The sequence below is a fragment of the Apium graveolens genome, chromosome 3 (assembly GCF_009905375.1).
Source record: "Apium graveolens cultivar Ventura chromosome 3, ASM990537v1, whole genome shotgun sequence".
NCBI lineage: Eukaryota > Viridiplantae > Streptophyta > Magnoliopsida > Apiales > Apiaceae > Apium > Apium graveolens.
The window spans coordinates 158821059-158837389 of record NC_133649.1 but is presented as its reverse complement, the minus strand read 5'-3'; the positions used below and the strand labels follow the sequence as shown (position 1 = coordinate 158837389).

General features: G+C 33.3%; 2 protein-coding genes and 1 long non-coding RNA gene across 3 annotated transcripts; 1 reads left to right on the top strand and 2 right to left on the bottom strand.

Annotated features, from left to right (window-relative positions):
- Positions 1–10363: 10363 nt before the first annotated feature.
- Positions 10364–11559, bottom strand: LOC141710908 (uncharacterized). The gene is made up of 2 exons (XR_012571131.1): positions 11421–11559; positions 10364–10650 (listed from the first exon to the last, which is right to left on the bottom strand). It is a non-coding gene; the product is annotated as an uncharacterized LOC141710908 (long non-coding RNA).
- On the top strand, positions 10636–11928 carry LOC141710907 (uncharacterized). The gene is made up of 2 exons (XM_074513397.1): positions 10636–10915; positions 11298–11928. Exons 1-2 carry the CDS (start codon positions 10659–10661, stop codon positions 11740–11742), a joined length of 702 nt encoding a protein of 233 aa, XP_074369498.1. The 5' UTR covers positions 10636–10658; the 3' UTR covers positions 11743–11928.
- Positions 11929–13212: 1284 nt separating this feature from the next.
- On the bottom strand, positions 13213–15165 carry LOC141712893 (large ribosomal subunit protein uL16-like). Its single transcript, XM_074516012.1, has 4 exons — positions 15028–15165; positions 14235–14736; positions 13714–13795; positions 13213–13518 (listed from the first exon to the last, which is right to left on the bottom strand). The coding sequence occupies exons 1-4, from the start codon at positions 15035–15037 to the stop codon at positions 13447–13449; spliced, it is 666 nt and encodes a 221-aa protein (XP_074372113.1). The 5' UTR covers positions 15038–15165; the 3' UTR covers positions 13213–13446.
- Positions 15166–16331: the final 1166 nt, after the last annotated feature.

The window sequence follows — 16331 nt, the reverse complement described above, 5'->3', positions numbered from 1 at the left end:
TAATTGTATTTATTGATAGCATCCTCGCTAATTCAATGACTAAGGAAGACCAAGTTAAGCATTGGAAGATATACCTGCGGAGGGTTGAAGAGTAGCAACTGCATTCTAAGCTTCAAAGGTGTGAATTCTGGTCATAATAGATTATGAGCTACGAAAGTATGGTTAATTACCAACCAAGTAAGATCCATTTAGAGACAGGTGTTTAGAGTAGAAAAGAAAGAATGAATGTTACTAAGATTGTTGGAAAATGGATAAAGGAATTGGAAAAGTTAGAAATTGAAGAATATGCTTTGATCTGTCTTTTGGGTTATGCTGATACTTACTTTGTTGTTAGATATCAAAGGTGGTATTAATATAGATGATTGATGTTGACTTCAGTATGGGACGTTGTGAGCATCAAAGTTCGTATTGACATCTAATTTGATATGACGACAAAATAAGTATTAGTACCAAGAGATCGGGTTTTGAATAAAGTTATGATTCATTCCGTTCCAAATTAATATTTCCTTTCAAATAGTAACAGATTCTCGCTCAATGAATATACTTGATGGTGATAGAAAAGAAATTGAAGTATACCACAGAGTGGTGAGTTAAATGCAATTGTCGAGATTTTTCCTTTACTTTTTAGTTTTTTTAAATAGATTTAGAACGTTTCTAAGTATAAGACACCATAAGCTCAGCATATCGGGCGCAGACGAATAGAAAGTGTAAGAGACCGATTAGAGATTCTTGAATACGATTGAAAACGATCATAGGTTAGGCTAGCCGAACGGAAGGAGACATGGAAAGTAGAGTAGAACAGTCAGTGAAAATAGAAAGTTCATGAAAATGAAATATTAAAATTATAAAAAAAAGATTGGTGTAAATTAAGTTAGTCCTTTGAAACAGTGAGATAGATAGAATGATTGTGAATGAGTTGGTCTCGTTGTCACAGGCATAACGAGTTCATAAGACGTTCATAGGTATATGACCAGGAAGAGTTATTTAGCTCCATATGTATGAAATGGAGATGTGATTCGGGTTACGTGAGTAACTAAGATTTGATGCCATAAGAGATCGTTGAGTTGTGATTAAAGTGAGGAAACCTGAGAAATTATAAGGATACTTGGAACTTATCATGGTTTGTTCCTTAGCATGATTCTGAGGACAGAATCCTTTTAAGGGGGGGATGTAACGCCTGGGAAATATTATGTAATCATTTTTATCAATAAATAATTATTATGTGATTTTACGTGAATTTTGGTGAATTATTTGAGGGTTGATATTAATATTTGGATGTTTATTTCTGATAAAATTAGAATATTTTAATTTTTAATTATCCAGAATTAAATATAGATAATTTTGGTACTTTTCCGGTAATTTTTGGATTATTATATGATCTTATAAGAATTTATAGAATTATTAATGATTATTTTTACATAATTATAAAATTACTTTTTAGAATCAGAAATCGTCCCACTTCAATTGTTTTTGTGTTTTTACAACCTGAAACTCTTCCGAAAACTCCTTCCTAACCTAATCTGATAATTCTGAACACTTTTCATATTTTGACTTTTTCGATCCGGGGTACGGTTTGACCTGTACGAGTCCCGGTGTGAAATTTTCGATACGCAAATCATTTTGTAGATCGATAAACTCCATAATTTCAAAAGGCGAGATATTATCACCTTATTTTCGTATAAAGTGTTTTATAGGAAGCTCTGTTTTGATTATTATCCAATTGTAGTATTAAATCGTATCGTCTTTTTATTTACTTAGCGGCTAAGAAACCTATTTTCGGATCCGATATGTAAATGTAATTATTGAATTATTAATAAATAAAATGTGTGATGGTTCTATCAGATATGGGTTGTTGTATTATTAATTGTTTGTGATTTGTTGAATGCGGAGATTAATTTTGTAATTAATTATCGAGTTGTATGAACTTAATTCATTTTTAAAGTAATTATATTGAATATTTGTTCTTATAAATGTTAAAATTGTCTCTAAAATTATTTTTGTTATTCCATAATTTTATTAATTATTTTTAGGGGTTTATAAAATTTAGAAATCAATATTTTATTAATTATTTATCTTTAAATGATTTTCTGATTTCTTTAAATCATAAAATCAGTATTTAATTCCAAAATATTTCACAAATCCTGAAAATTTTATTTTATTAACTTTTAAATATTTCAAGAATTTTAAAATTGTTTCGAGAAATTTCTAGTTTTTATTCACCCGCGCATTTATTCGTTAATACATTAAATGCGGGTTTGATACGCGTTCCAAATTTATTTAAAAAGAAAATTTTGAAAACTTTATTTTGATAACTTTTCAATATTCTGATATTTCTGGAATATAATTGTAATTTTTTCCGACAAATTTTAGGTACACAATTACTTCGTTAATTTGCGAAAAACGAGTCGGAAATTAATAAAAACGGGATACAACGAAAATAAAATATAAAACAAAACCCCTGCACCCCCTTCCCCGCATATTACTTTCTCTCTCGGGTTCAATCTCTCGGGTAATCTCTTCCCTTTGATCTCCCTCTCTAATCTCTCCTCTCAAACTCTCATCTCTCTTCTCTGTATCTCTCTTATTCGATTAATCTCTCCTTTCTCTCCTATTTTCTTTTCCTGTGGCGTTCTGTGATTTATTCCGCTGTTCTCTTCCTTTTGTTTCGGTAATTCCACTATGCCGCCTTGATTTCTTCTCCCGCCGCCACCGGATTTTTCCTTCGGCTAGGTGGCCCGTGTACGTGTTGTACTGTGTGTGTATCTGTGTATCGATTGTGTGTGTGTCTGTGTATCGACTGTATGTGTGTGTTATTGTGGTCTGTGTGTGTGTGTCATGGTGTATTCCCCCTGTTCTGTGCTGCCTGCGTTCCTGGTTAGTCCGTTCTGGTTCGGCTGCTGCGCGTGTGCGCGTTGTGGCTGTCTTTGTGAGTTCTAATTCAACTGTGTTGCTTTGCTGTATATTTGCTCAAATCCAAGTAATTCGAATTGAATTTTTGGTTTTGGAAAATTTCATTCATTTAATTCCTTTAATTTTCTCTAGAAATTATTGATTGCGATTCGTGAAATAAAAATTCATGCGGGAAATGATTAAAATTATCGGTGGAATTTATTTGGAAACCCGAATTTTATCGGGCACCAATAAATTTTGTCACTGTTGACGATGACTTTTAACGACTCAACAGTGGACCGTGATGAATTAATTCTGAGTCCTAAATTATAAATAAATAAAATTAGTTGAGAAATTAATTTCGAAACGAAATGAAAAATAAGATAAGAATAACAGTAAATAATGATTGAATTCATATCGGTGGTTGGAATTGGTAATTGGATTGTGGATTGGATTGTGTTGTGGTTGTTGTTGTGATTTGACGTCGATTTGATTTCGACGGGTAGGCCGATAAACAAAGGAGACACTGCTCGATTTTCGGGAAATTAATTCTGAAATTACGGGAACGTAACCTATAATTATCGGAGACGTCTAATAACCATATATATATATAGTTATATTATACGAACTTAAGTGTGATTGAGACAAAATAATTTACAAATAATCGATTACACTATTTTTTCAAAATGACGAATATATATATATTTATATATATTCCGAAAATAAATACCGAACCGAGTCGAAGATGTGAACCATAATTGCTATGTGTATTTCAATAATACATATAAATATGAGTTCGGTTATGAAATCGTATGGGTAGAATAGGATAGCGATTTGATGTTAAGCTTAAACGGTTATCTGAATAAGGGCATTTCAACCCTGTAGGTCCTAGACGGAAAACCCGAGTATCGACATCGGACTAGAAATGATCTAGTGATTAGACGTCGAGATTAATGAAGTTTCAATTGAAGGGCTTGAGTGTTGGGATCGTATCCAAAATGGGATAGTAGTTTGACGGTAAAGCCGAACGTTCAAGTCGAACCAAAGTCAACCAGTTTTAGCGATTAAAGTTTATTGGGACAAGTATTCCTGATTTTCCTTTTTAAAATACTGCAATTATTTCTTCATTCATATTCTTAGTTCAGAATAGTTAAATGTTTTACATTTCGCTACAATTACTCTGATTATGCATATTCCATTCATTATTATTCCTGTAATTCGATTGCTCTCTTGAGAAAATACCCATTCTTTCGGGTTATTTGCGAACCCTGAATTGGGATGTTTTGAATTCAAAATGATTTGATATCAAAATACTCCACGGGCTGGATAGTGATATTTTGGGGATTGAGTTTTACTTAATCCTAAGGGCCGGGACATGACCGGTGCCTTGAGATGGGTCGTAGAGCCTGGGGACCCGACTGGATCTATACAGGTAGGTATAGATCTGCACTGTATCCTGACTGATCAGCAGGATATAGATGCGAACTAGTGTACAGTCTAATTTGTTGTTGATCGCCATTAACGGCATTCTCTCTCGAAAGGTTTTCATGATTTCAAAACCGGACAAAACCCTGATTCTGGAGAAGAATCTGGGAATCGCTTGTCACTTTTGGATTTATAGTTAGAGGCTGGTGACAGCCAACGTTTATTCGCGCAACTCACTCAAATAAATAGAATTGTTTAAAATTATTTTGAGATTTTGTCCAGAAGTTTTTCCTTTGGTATTAATGCTTGAAACTCAAATTATATACTTGCTGGGCATTTTTGGCTCACTCTTCCTTTGTAAATTCTTATTTCTACCAGAAACAGATAAGGATAAAAGTGAATAGCTTTGATAGACAGCAGAAGTTAGAGAAATCTCTGCTGCGAGAAGTTGAAGAAGTTAGAAGCATATGACAGGAGCATTGGGACAAAGATATTTTCACTTGTATTCTAGTTATTGTAAGTTGTAGAAGGTTAGATTCTTGTTTCATACCATAACCTGTAAACGATCCGGATTCAAGGGGTTAATTGAATATTCTTTTATTTTATGTAAAGATTGTTTCGTGACACCAAATCTTGACCCCGGATTTGGGTTGTTACAACTCTGGCCCCTATGTATCCAATATCTGATAGTTTTTATCCAGTTTCAAATCACTTGTACCTATCTCAGTTTAAAACCGTTCATGTAACAACACACATAAATTTTGTTTGCAAAATCATTTTTCATTCGGAGATAGGTACCTTTTCGAAGTTACTTTTCCCTAAAATAGATTTTTAAACCAATATTTATAACTACAGGGGATACGTAACTTAAAATATTTCTGCTCCTGTTCGAAAATAAAGCAACAGTTTATTCATATATACTGAACCATAAAAGTATGGTCAGGGGTACTTGTCTCGCAGAGTTTTACAACTATTCCAGGTTGACCTTGGACTGACTTGGACGCTCGGGCTTTATCGCCTTACTATTAGATTATCCTGGATCCGACTTCAACACTCAGACCCTTCGATTGGAACCTTGCTGAGCTTTTCGACTGACCATTAGGCTATCTTTAGTCCGACGTCAACTCTCGAGTCCTCTGACTAGAACCTACAGAGTCAAAATACCCTATGTGAGACAACCATGCTTGACATATCATCGCTATCAATTCTACCCAAACGATACCAAAACCCGATTCCTAATTATACGTATTATTATAATACACATAACAGTTAGTGTCCATATACTCGAAACTTGGTTAGGTATTTGTTTCCAGAAAGTACATATACCCGTCGCTTCGGAGAAATAGGGTTGTCAGATATTTTACAAAATATTTTATCACAATATGCAAGAATGTTTCGTAAAATACTTATAATTATATAGTTATATACGTTCGACTAGTAATCCCGATAATCTCAGGGTATGTCCCCGTATTTTTGAATTTAATTTCCCAAATATCGGGCAGCATCTCCTACGTTTATTGGCCTACCTGTCGAAACATAATCGATTTCATAACCCCAACCAAATCAATTACGCAATCTAACAATCACAATCATAATCCAATTAATGATACGACTTTTAAAAATAATTAATTATTTTTGTTCCGAACTAATTTATTATTTTATAAATTTAGGACTCGGAATAATTCATCGCGGTCCACCGTTAGCTCGCAGAGGCTCATCGCCGACGGTGGCAAAATTCGCGGGTACCCGATTAATTCGAGTTTCCGACATGAATCCCACCGATTGAATTTCATAATAATCGGAAATTAATACAGAGAAAATTTGAATAATCAAGAATGTTTCATTCGAAGTTTTCACCAAAAATCAAATCGATAATTCGAATTTCCAAAGAAATACGATAATTGAATTACCAAATTCAACAACCAACAATAACACAACAACAATTGGATAGCACAGCAACACGACTGCGAAGTGAAACAAACTAGGAAATAAGATAAACGCAACACAGCAATCATATCACAGCAATCACCGAATAAATACAGGTGGCCGAAGCAATTACCGGGAACCGCACGCGAGGGGCGAGGAAGAGAGGCGGAGAAACACAAGGGAATGGGGGAAACAAAACAAAAAAAATATAAGAGAAAGTGATAGAGAGATGGGAGGAAGAGATGGGAGATTGAGAGAGACTGTGAGATTTTCAGGAGAGAGACAACAGAAATGGGGAGGGTGGGGCGTAGGGATGTAATTCGAGTCGAGTTTGTGCTTATTAAATTCGAGTTCGAGCTTTTTTTAATCGAGTCGAGTCGAGCCAAAAAAAATTGAGCCCGGAAATTATGTCCGAGCTCCACCCGGATAATAAACGAGTCGAGTTCGAGCTACTCGCGAGTTTTCGAGCTTTTCGAGTTTTTTAATCAAGTTTTCGAGTTTTCTAGTTTTCGAGTTTTTAAACGAGTTTTCGAACTTATTCCATTTGTACCGTATTTTTGCAAAAAAATTATAACTTAGGTATTTTTGATAAAACCCCTAAAATTAATTTTGTTAACGAAAAGGAAGTTATTAAGTTATTATTTTATTTTAAAATTTAGGTAGCACTTATCGTATATTTAAACTAATTAGAGTTGAATTTTTCAAAAATAAATAAATTAAGCTCATATTTTTCAACATTTAACTATAAAAAATGATTAAATATATTTTTAAAAAAATAATTCAATTCAAAATTTTTACCTAATATAATAAAACGTAATAATGCCGATATATTATGAAAAACTAGTAAATTAGTCTGTAAAACTAATTTTATTAGACAATTTAATGACACATATATTAGCAAACACATAAATATTTATAAAAAAAATAATCGAGCTCGAGTTCGAGCAGAGTCGAGTTTGAGTTTATCGAGTCGATCTCGAGTCCAGCTCATAAAAACTCGACTCGACTCGAGTTTTTTATCGAGCCAAAAAATGTGTTTGAGCTCGAGCTCGATAACGAGTTCGAGTCGAGTCAGGCTCAATTTATCGAGTCGAGTTCGAGCCGGCTCGGTTCGAATTACACCCCTAGGTGGGGAAACAGGGTTGTGTATGTGAGTTTGTGTTGTTTTTTTTCCTTTTAAAATCACAAATGCTGACACATATCAAGTGATTTCCTGAAACAATAACACGTATCCTGAATTGCCCCTTGCCTCCTATTTCAGTCCAATTTTGTTTCGTATTTCATTATTTAACGAACTAATTTACGGGTAAAAATAACCCGTAAAATTACCAAAATAATTTAAAATTCCCAAAATAAGTAAAACTAATAAAAAAAATTATAATTTTTAAATCATTTTTGAATCGCACATCACACCCGCATTTTACAATATAGCGAACAAACGTGCGGGTGAATTTGATCCCAAAAAATTTCAAAATAATTTTAAAATTCTCGTAATATTAAAAACTTAAGAAAATATGAGTTTCATAATTTTTGAAGCATTTGGGAATTTAATACTGAATTTTACACTTAAATATAATCAGAAAATCATCTTGGAATAAATAATTGATAAAATATTGGATTCTAAATTTTATAAATCCCCAAAATAATTAATAATATTATAAAGCAATAAAAATAATTTTATAGATAATCTCAATCTTTATAGAAATAAATTCTCAATAAAAACACTTTTAAAAAGAAATAAATAAAACACTACGACTTAGCAGTTAACCACACAAATAATTTTCGTACACCAATAAGTCACACATACTTAGTATTAATATAACACACTACTGACAGAACCATAATATATTTTATTTATTTAATTATTCAATAATTACACATTTAATAATACAGAAATACGAGTCGTTATAGATGTCCAAGTATGCGTTGTGGAAGAAACTCTTTGAAAAGGCAAACTCTTTTTCAAGTTTACTAATTCTTCTCCATATATTTTAAGACAATCCCTAGCAACGGTCCACCTACTTGAAATCTTAAATCTTGGTTCCGCTTCATTTAGTAACTCCCTAAACCCTTCATGTTCTACAATCCTAAAAGGTTGATTGTCTTTTATACACATTAAGGCAATTTTTTTCCTTAACCTCTCTTGATTAAAGGTGTGAGTTTTAACGGTGCTTAGTTCCTTTGATATCTTTTCAAATTGCAATGTCTTTTGCAATTTATCAAGATTGTTCCTAAGTGGTGATTTAGGACATGCGGTTTTCAAATGACTCAACATTGTCGATGTCCTATTTCGTGAATAACATCCAATTGTTACACGACATAATCGACACTCAGCTTTCTCTTTACCAACCGGAAGGCCTTTAATTTTATCAAAATAATCTCATACAACTGAAATCTTTTTACTTTCACAAGTTTCATCTTTTTTATCATCACATTTTACTTCTTCATCTTCTAAGTTCACATGTATGTACAAACAAAGAAATATATATCTAAAATTTAGAGAACTAGTAAGTACATAGAATATTATGAATTGTAGTTTGGAATACATACCACATCATTTGTTTGGTGTTGGTGTTGAGCCGGAGCAGACCCTTGAACGACCCCAGCCCGAGATACTTCTTCCTGCGGCTGAGTTAGATTTATCTCGGATGGTTCCATCAGAGCTCAATATATCCAATTGAAATTGAATCTTCTTAATCTGAAACTATTAGCAGTTAGGTCTTGGCAGTCTGAAACTGAATTTCAACAAATCGGTGATAAAGATTTAGGTTGAGGACTGGTCAGGAGATCGTAAAACTAAAAGAGACTAAGAAGAGAAAAAGAGTGACTGACTGAGATGAAACCCTTGTTCAGAAGCCCAATCCCCATTATAACCCCAGCCCAATCCCCTAATTTATAACTATTTTTTAACTTCTGTTAAAAATTATTTGTATTTATTAATTTTTAAAATATATATATATATATATATTATTTTTAATTATCAGTTCGGGTCGGGTTTTCTTGGTTCGGTTTTCACCTATAACCGAACCCGGATAATCGTTTCAGGTTCGGTTTTAATTTTACGGTTTTGGATCGGATTTTTGCGGTTCGGATTTTAACGGTTTTTAGCGGTTTCGAATTCGGATTTTTTTGATTTTCTGCTCAGCCCTATATATCATAATAAAAAACTTGACCAGATTCTAAGCCAATTTGATTATCCAAGACTAGGGGTGGATGCCGTCCCAATTAATGGTTGTTTACCAAGTCCATAGAGCCTTCCTGTAATATAATTTACAAATAAAGAAACAATAATAACATTACAAACAGGAAAAGGGACTCAAGAGGAAAGTACATGGGGGGATATGCTAATAAACCTAAACCTTTCCATCTTCTTTACAAATCATTCTAAGAAACGGATATTGCTTGTTTCTCCCTCGCTCTCATCATCTTAATATATACTCCTTATCTTAAAATTATATCGTGTGCACGTGCAATGCCAGATGTTCATTCGAAACCGAGGGCTAGTTACTTTTGTGGCATGCATGTACATCGTTTAGCCAATGTTGGTAAATCATGCAAATCTTTTTTATTATTCAGCCTCAAAAAATCATCAAATCTTAACAAACTTGATGCCGCCAGCAAGAAGAAAAATCACAATTTAGAGCACCTTAAATCTTCCCAGGTACTTGTATCATATATTGCACCTGCTGTCTCAAATTTTAGGGTATATAATTGTATGTAAATTAATGTAAGATTCTTGGTGATTGATAAAATCTGCCCATATAATTGTATAATTATATGTTGTGGAAGTTTAATTACGTGTAATCAAGATGATGTCCTACATAACATGGCTAATGTTTTAATCAAGTTTTTTATTTGACGGTCTGCAAATACGGTGGCTCGTTAAATCGTTTGTGCCTAATGTTCTTTAGTTGATCTAGTTTCCGGGTTTATCCCCTGTGATTTGCATTCTCTTTGTGTAGAGAGATGTTTATTGAGATTTCACAAAGTTGTAAGATTCTTTTTGACTAACAATTATTCTTATATCTGCTTCTTAAGAAAGCTGCCAGTGAAATATGTTGATTCAATTAATGTTGATTTGTTGTGTATTGTGGAGTATTCTGATAGTTGTGTAATCAGTGACTTGGTCTAAATTAGTCCATCATATTTCTAAGCAAATTAATTAATCATATTAACAAGTCCAATTTTGTTGCATATAATGATTCTTGATTATGCAATATTTTCAGCTCAATAGCAATAAGAATGAACACAACAAAACTAAGACCCCTCATCGGATGATGACTGATCCGGTGGAACATCGTGGCACTGACACTGGTACTCCACGAGGATTCAGCGGGAATTTGTCCAACCGCAAGGGACATCATGTGTCTTTGCCTTCTCGTTTTTCTAGTTATTCGCAACCACTCGGACCTGCAAGAATGAGCATGTCAGGAAACCTAGCATCCCTCAAGAGAAGTACCAGCCAGAATAATTCTAGGCGGAGGAGTGTGGATGGAACACGGAAACTGCCACACTCACTGTCTAGAAATATAAGCACCAACATCATGTATTCTAACTCCACGGGGGTAATCAAACCCCCTGTGGTTGAAAAAAAGCTTGTTTGCACTCTCGAGGAGTTATGCTTCGGGTGCATTAAGAAGGTCAAAATCACAAGGGATGTTATGACATACGACAGGTGAGCAATATATTACATACTCTTTTCTTCTCTTTATATGTCTTTGGTTAATCTTCTGCATTTTTTATGCATAAAGAAATGGTATAGATGATTCGGACCTTCAAGTTATGTCTAAAATTGCATATGCTGGTTTAGAAAGTAGATAAAGTAACAAATCAAACACTATGACATGGATTTGTCCAAAAGCTTATTTAGTCTCTAATGCCTTCTCTTCATAAATTAGTTTACCTCCCTTTACTAGTTCCATTGTTTCCTGAGCATTTACCGATCAATATTTTTCTTTTTGTCAAATGGTATATTGTAAACTTTCTTCGATAATGTGTGTGTGTGTTAGATTATAAGGATTTTGTTTTTACTCATCTTATCTGTACACATATAACAGGGAGATAGTGCAAGAAACCGAAGTGCTAACAATAGAAGTGAAGCCTGGATGGAGAAATGGCACAAAGATTACTTTTGAGGGTAAGGGAAATGAGATACCAGGAGGTCAAACAGGAGATGTTACCTTTGTGATTGTAGAGAACAAGCACCTTTTGTTTACAAAAGATGGTGATGATTTGGTGTTCGATATAGATATTCCTTTGGTAGAAGCTCTCACGGGTTGCACAGTTACAGTACCTCTATTAGACGGAGAGAACATGGTGATAAAGATAGAAGATGTTATATATCATGGCTATCAAAAGATAGTTGCAGGACAGGGCATGCCAAAGTCCAAGGAGCCAGGGGAAAGAGGTAACCTGATAGTTAAATTTGAAGTAGAGTTTCCTACGCAACTTACAGATGAACAAAGATCAGACGTTTACAACATTTTACACGACTCTTGTTGATCACATACGTAGAGCTAAATTAGTTGTCATACCAGCAGGAATCAGGAACAGTCATTTGAGACAGTTAGCAAATGTAGTATGTTTTTTTTCACACCGAAATAACCTGCTAGAATTCGACATGTGAGGAAATTATTATTATTAAGAGTTAATTGCACTTTGCAACCCCTGCCTTTCATTTAAAATCAAAACAGTATACCTACTTTGCAAATTACAGTTTGTAACCCTTAACTTTTAATATCAATTACAACGTGCATCCCTTGCGGTTATAAAATTGAAATTGAGTTGTTAATATTAATAATTAAAATTTCAAATTAATTAAAATATTTATTTTAATGCATTTTTTACATGAAAAAAATTATAGCTATTTTCTTTTAGTAATATTCTAAATTAATCATAATGCTTAATACTTAAAATATATTTATTAAGCAAAATATATGTTTATATATATAATCATAAAGTTTCTAAATACATCTAAATTTTAAAATTTTAAAAATTATACTGAGTAATAAAATAATTGATATCAATATTATTTTTATAATTTGAAATTCTAAATTTTAGTTTAATTTAAAATTATTATTTAAATATTTTACTGAATTTCAATTTTACTCTCCACAATATAAATATTTTTAACAAAATGGTTAAAAGGATGCATATTGTATTTGATATCTAAAATTAGAGGTTGCAAACTATAATTTTAAAAGTAAGTATATAATTTTGTTATTAAATGAAAGGTTGGGGTTGAAAAGTGCAATTAACTATATTATTAAAGCCATGGGCGTTTTTGCTTTTTTTGTGGCCTCAACTTTACTTCCAAGTATCAAACTACTTTAATACACAAGTATATTAGGCTTCAAAGTGGGGCAAAAGAACCCTCAGAGAAGCAAGTATATTAGGATTTGAAGTGGGGCAAAAAAAAAATAACCCTCGGAGTAGCTACAATGCATGTCAAATACTCAAAAATTTTAGTTATGATTCAATTGAATCGAAATATAGTACACCAAAACTAGGCGCAAAAAACCAACAAGATTACCCTTGTGCATAAATGGGGAGAATGGGGGGTAACAATTATTAAGAAGAAAAGTTACCTTCAAATTTTAATCATACATAAATTTCAGTTGGAAAATTTCATAGGAACAAATTATTACGAAGTTGACCAATGGAAATTAATAGTAACATTCATACTCTTCTTCCTGATAATGGCACAGAATTTGAATAAGTTGTAGCCACAAACAATAGGTTTGTGACTTTCTTATTAAGGTTTCGGTCATGTAGCCATAAAAAATAGCTCTGATAATTTCCTAGTAAGAAATAGCTCTCTGATAATTTCCTAGTAAGAAATTATCATTCTGACAAAAAAATAGAAAAATGAAAAGTTCATCCTCCCATTTATTGAAGTTTCTACCAAGAATTTGCAACCAGAATCTGTAATGGTTAAACATAAGCAATTGTAAAGGAGTAAAAACAGCGAAATAATAAAAAGGAATCAAAACTGATACGAATTAGTATAGCAATAGCAAAGTAACAAAATCATGATGAAACTAAGAACCAAAAAAAGGAAGCAACACAATAGCTCTTTTAAACAGAGTTCTGAATACAAAATACTAGGTAAAAGGCAATAAAACTTGAACTGTTACAAGTTTTCAATCGACTTTCAGCAAAGGTAAATTCAATCATTCTGATAACGTCCATTTTGAATATGATTCTCTAGGTAGCAACGGCATCAATAAATGCTCTACCAGGCTGGCGTCTTGCAAGAGGTCCATGACAACCCAAAAGCTGCGTGAATAAAGCAAAAGTTAAAACCCATAATTTATCGCATTCAGATTATAATTCGAAATGACAAATAAGCTTGTGTTTAATACAAACTAGCTGACCAAGCTAACATTTACTATTCGTCTTGGAAAATGTCAATGGAAATATACTCCCATAAACTGTAAAATGAAATTTGGACAAGGCTAAAATAACACAAACCTTAGCATTGACACCATCAGGAAGAATGCGGTTTTCTGCCTTCCACTTGACATAATCAGTGCGGCTAAACTTGGTGAATCCCCTGAAGAAAATAAAACAATTAAAGCAACTAAAAATTTAGATACCACACCATCAAAAATACTACTAGAACAATCAAATGACAAGAATTCAATATTAACAAGAGAAGACAATAAATAAACATAGATAATTAATCATGAATTCAAGCAATTCCACACTGATATGATATTCTCCAATATGATAAATTTCTGGATAACAATGATGGCATATACTTCGTAACATATTCAGAAGCTACAATTATTTAATTTGGCTGCTGGATCCTAAGAGATGCACATATAAGCTTGTACACTAATGTGAATTCAAAAAATTAGAAATTATAATTATTTGATGCAATTATAACTTTGGACTACACACCTACTGCAATTGCTACTATGACTAGAAAACAACAAGAATTATATTAAAATTGCTAAAAACAACAGATAAACACAGAAAACTAATCATACCATTTGCGGCTAACAATGATCTTTTGACGACCAGGAAACTTAAACTTAGCACGACGCAGCGCCTCCTGAGCATGGGGACTATTATTATCCTTGCACCGAACAGACAATAGCACCTGACCAATACTAACACGAGCACAAGTACCCAACGGCTTGCCAAAAGCACCTCTCATACCAGTCTGAAGCCTATCAGCCCCAGCACACGACAACATCTTATTGATACGCAACACATGGAAGGGGTGAACCCTGACCCTGAGATGGAATGCGTCTTTACCAGCAAACTTAGTCATATACTTATTGCAAGCAATACGAGCAGCTTCCAATGCCTCACTCGACACATTCTCTTTCTCCCAGGAAACCAAATGAACACAGAATGGGAATTCATCGACACCCTTCTTTTTCATACCGACATCGTAAATCCTGATTTTAGGATCAGGAACACCACGGCAGAAACGAGATTTGGGGTAGGGTTTGTTTTTAATCTGACGATAACATCTTGCAGGTCCTGAATACAAACATCATATCAAAAATTTAAAACTATCCCATTCTTTCAATAATATTAATATCCAATTAAATAATTGATTCAAAAGGAAAAGATTAATCAATTTATAGGAGCTGTAAACTAAATGTTATATGAACAAATTACACATATACATTTACAAACTGATGGAATAGAACAACGATAATTGCCTTTAAATATAGCAATTAAGCAACAGATACTTAAAAAAACACAATATATTTTAGCAGTAAAAGATTTCATAAAAGGACAATCGAGAGAGAGAGGGGGGGTACGTACTTCTTCCCATGGCGACGAGGTAGTTTGGAATAGCAGTGCTGCTGCGGCTTCTTCTACAAAATGAAACCCTAGGGTTGTTAAACTGAGCAGCTTATATATACGGGGTTCAGTACATGCTGGCCCAGTTTTAGGTCTTTCACACTTTGGGCCTATTAAGATCACAGCCCGTTAAGGATTAACTCTGTTTTTAATGCATTTTGTACCCAAAACTTGCAGTTTGGTCATCCAACTCAAAAAAAATCAGCTATATCATTTTTTTAGAAAAAAATCATCCAGAAAAAAAAATCAGTTATATCATTTTATTTTTAAAAAAATTTATCCAGATCACTCGTTGTTACATTCCGTTAAAAAGTTGAGGGAATGCTGACTAAGGCTGTGTTTGGAATTAATATTAAAAATTGTTGTGCTGTTAGAAAAAATACTGCTGAAAAAAGTGCTTTTATAAAAATCAGATAATTGTTTGGTGATTTTTTTTATATGTATATGTTTTAATGCAAAAAATTAAAATAATATAAATAATAATGTTTTTGGTAAAGTTTGATGGTGAAATCAGCATCTGCTTCCTGTAAAAGCTGCAAAGCAGCTTTTTCTAAAAGTATGGGGGACTTATTTTTTCTAACAGCAGCTTTTAGGCCAAAAGCACTTTTTCGAAAAGCAGCTTTTGAATTTTACCAAACAGTTTTTAATTATTTTTTAGCGAAAAACTGTTGTTGTTGTCAACAACAACAATACCAAACACACCCTAAGCTTGGTGACTTCCTTTAAATAAATTCATCGAGGCATGTACAGTCAACTGAAGCGGCATTTTGGTCACTCAACGGGCTTTAAAACTTGCAATTTGGTCATCAAACTGAAAATCATTTAGACCACTAACTATTATGTCCATTAAAAATTGAAAAGAAAACTGAACGAATACGTCTCCTACAACAACGTTAAGGACTCTCATACCACACCCATTTACAACAAATACACAGATATCATCAATGATTTTACTCACAGAAACTAGAGGTGCACATGGTAGGGTTGGCCAAGTTAAATGTATTTTAGCAACCCGATTTAGAGTTTGAAATTTTATAACCCGACCCATAAAAAATAAAAATGCAACCCGATGTAGATGAAGAAGAATGCAATGATCCAACATCACTGAAAACCTCTTCATCGCTGGTATCTTCTGAGGCCACTAGTTAGGTATGAAATGAACACATAGGGAGTGCAGGGCTGAGCAAAACCGAAGCGTACAATTTCGGTTTGGTTCGGTTAAATTTTTTTCAAAATTTTGGTTACTTCGGTTTTTCGGTTTGAAC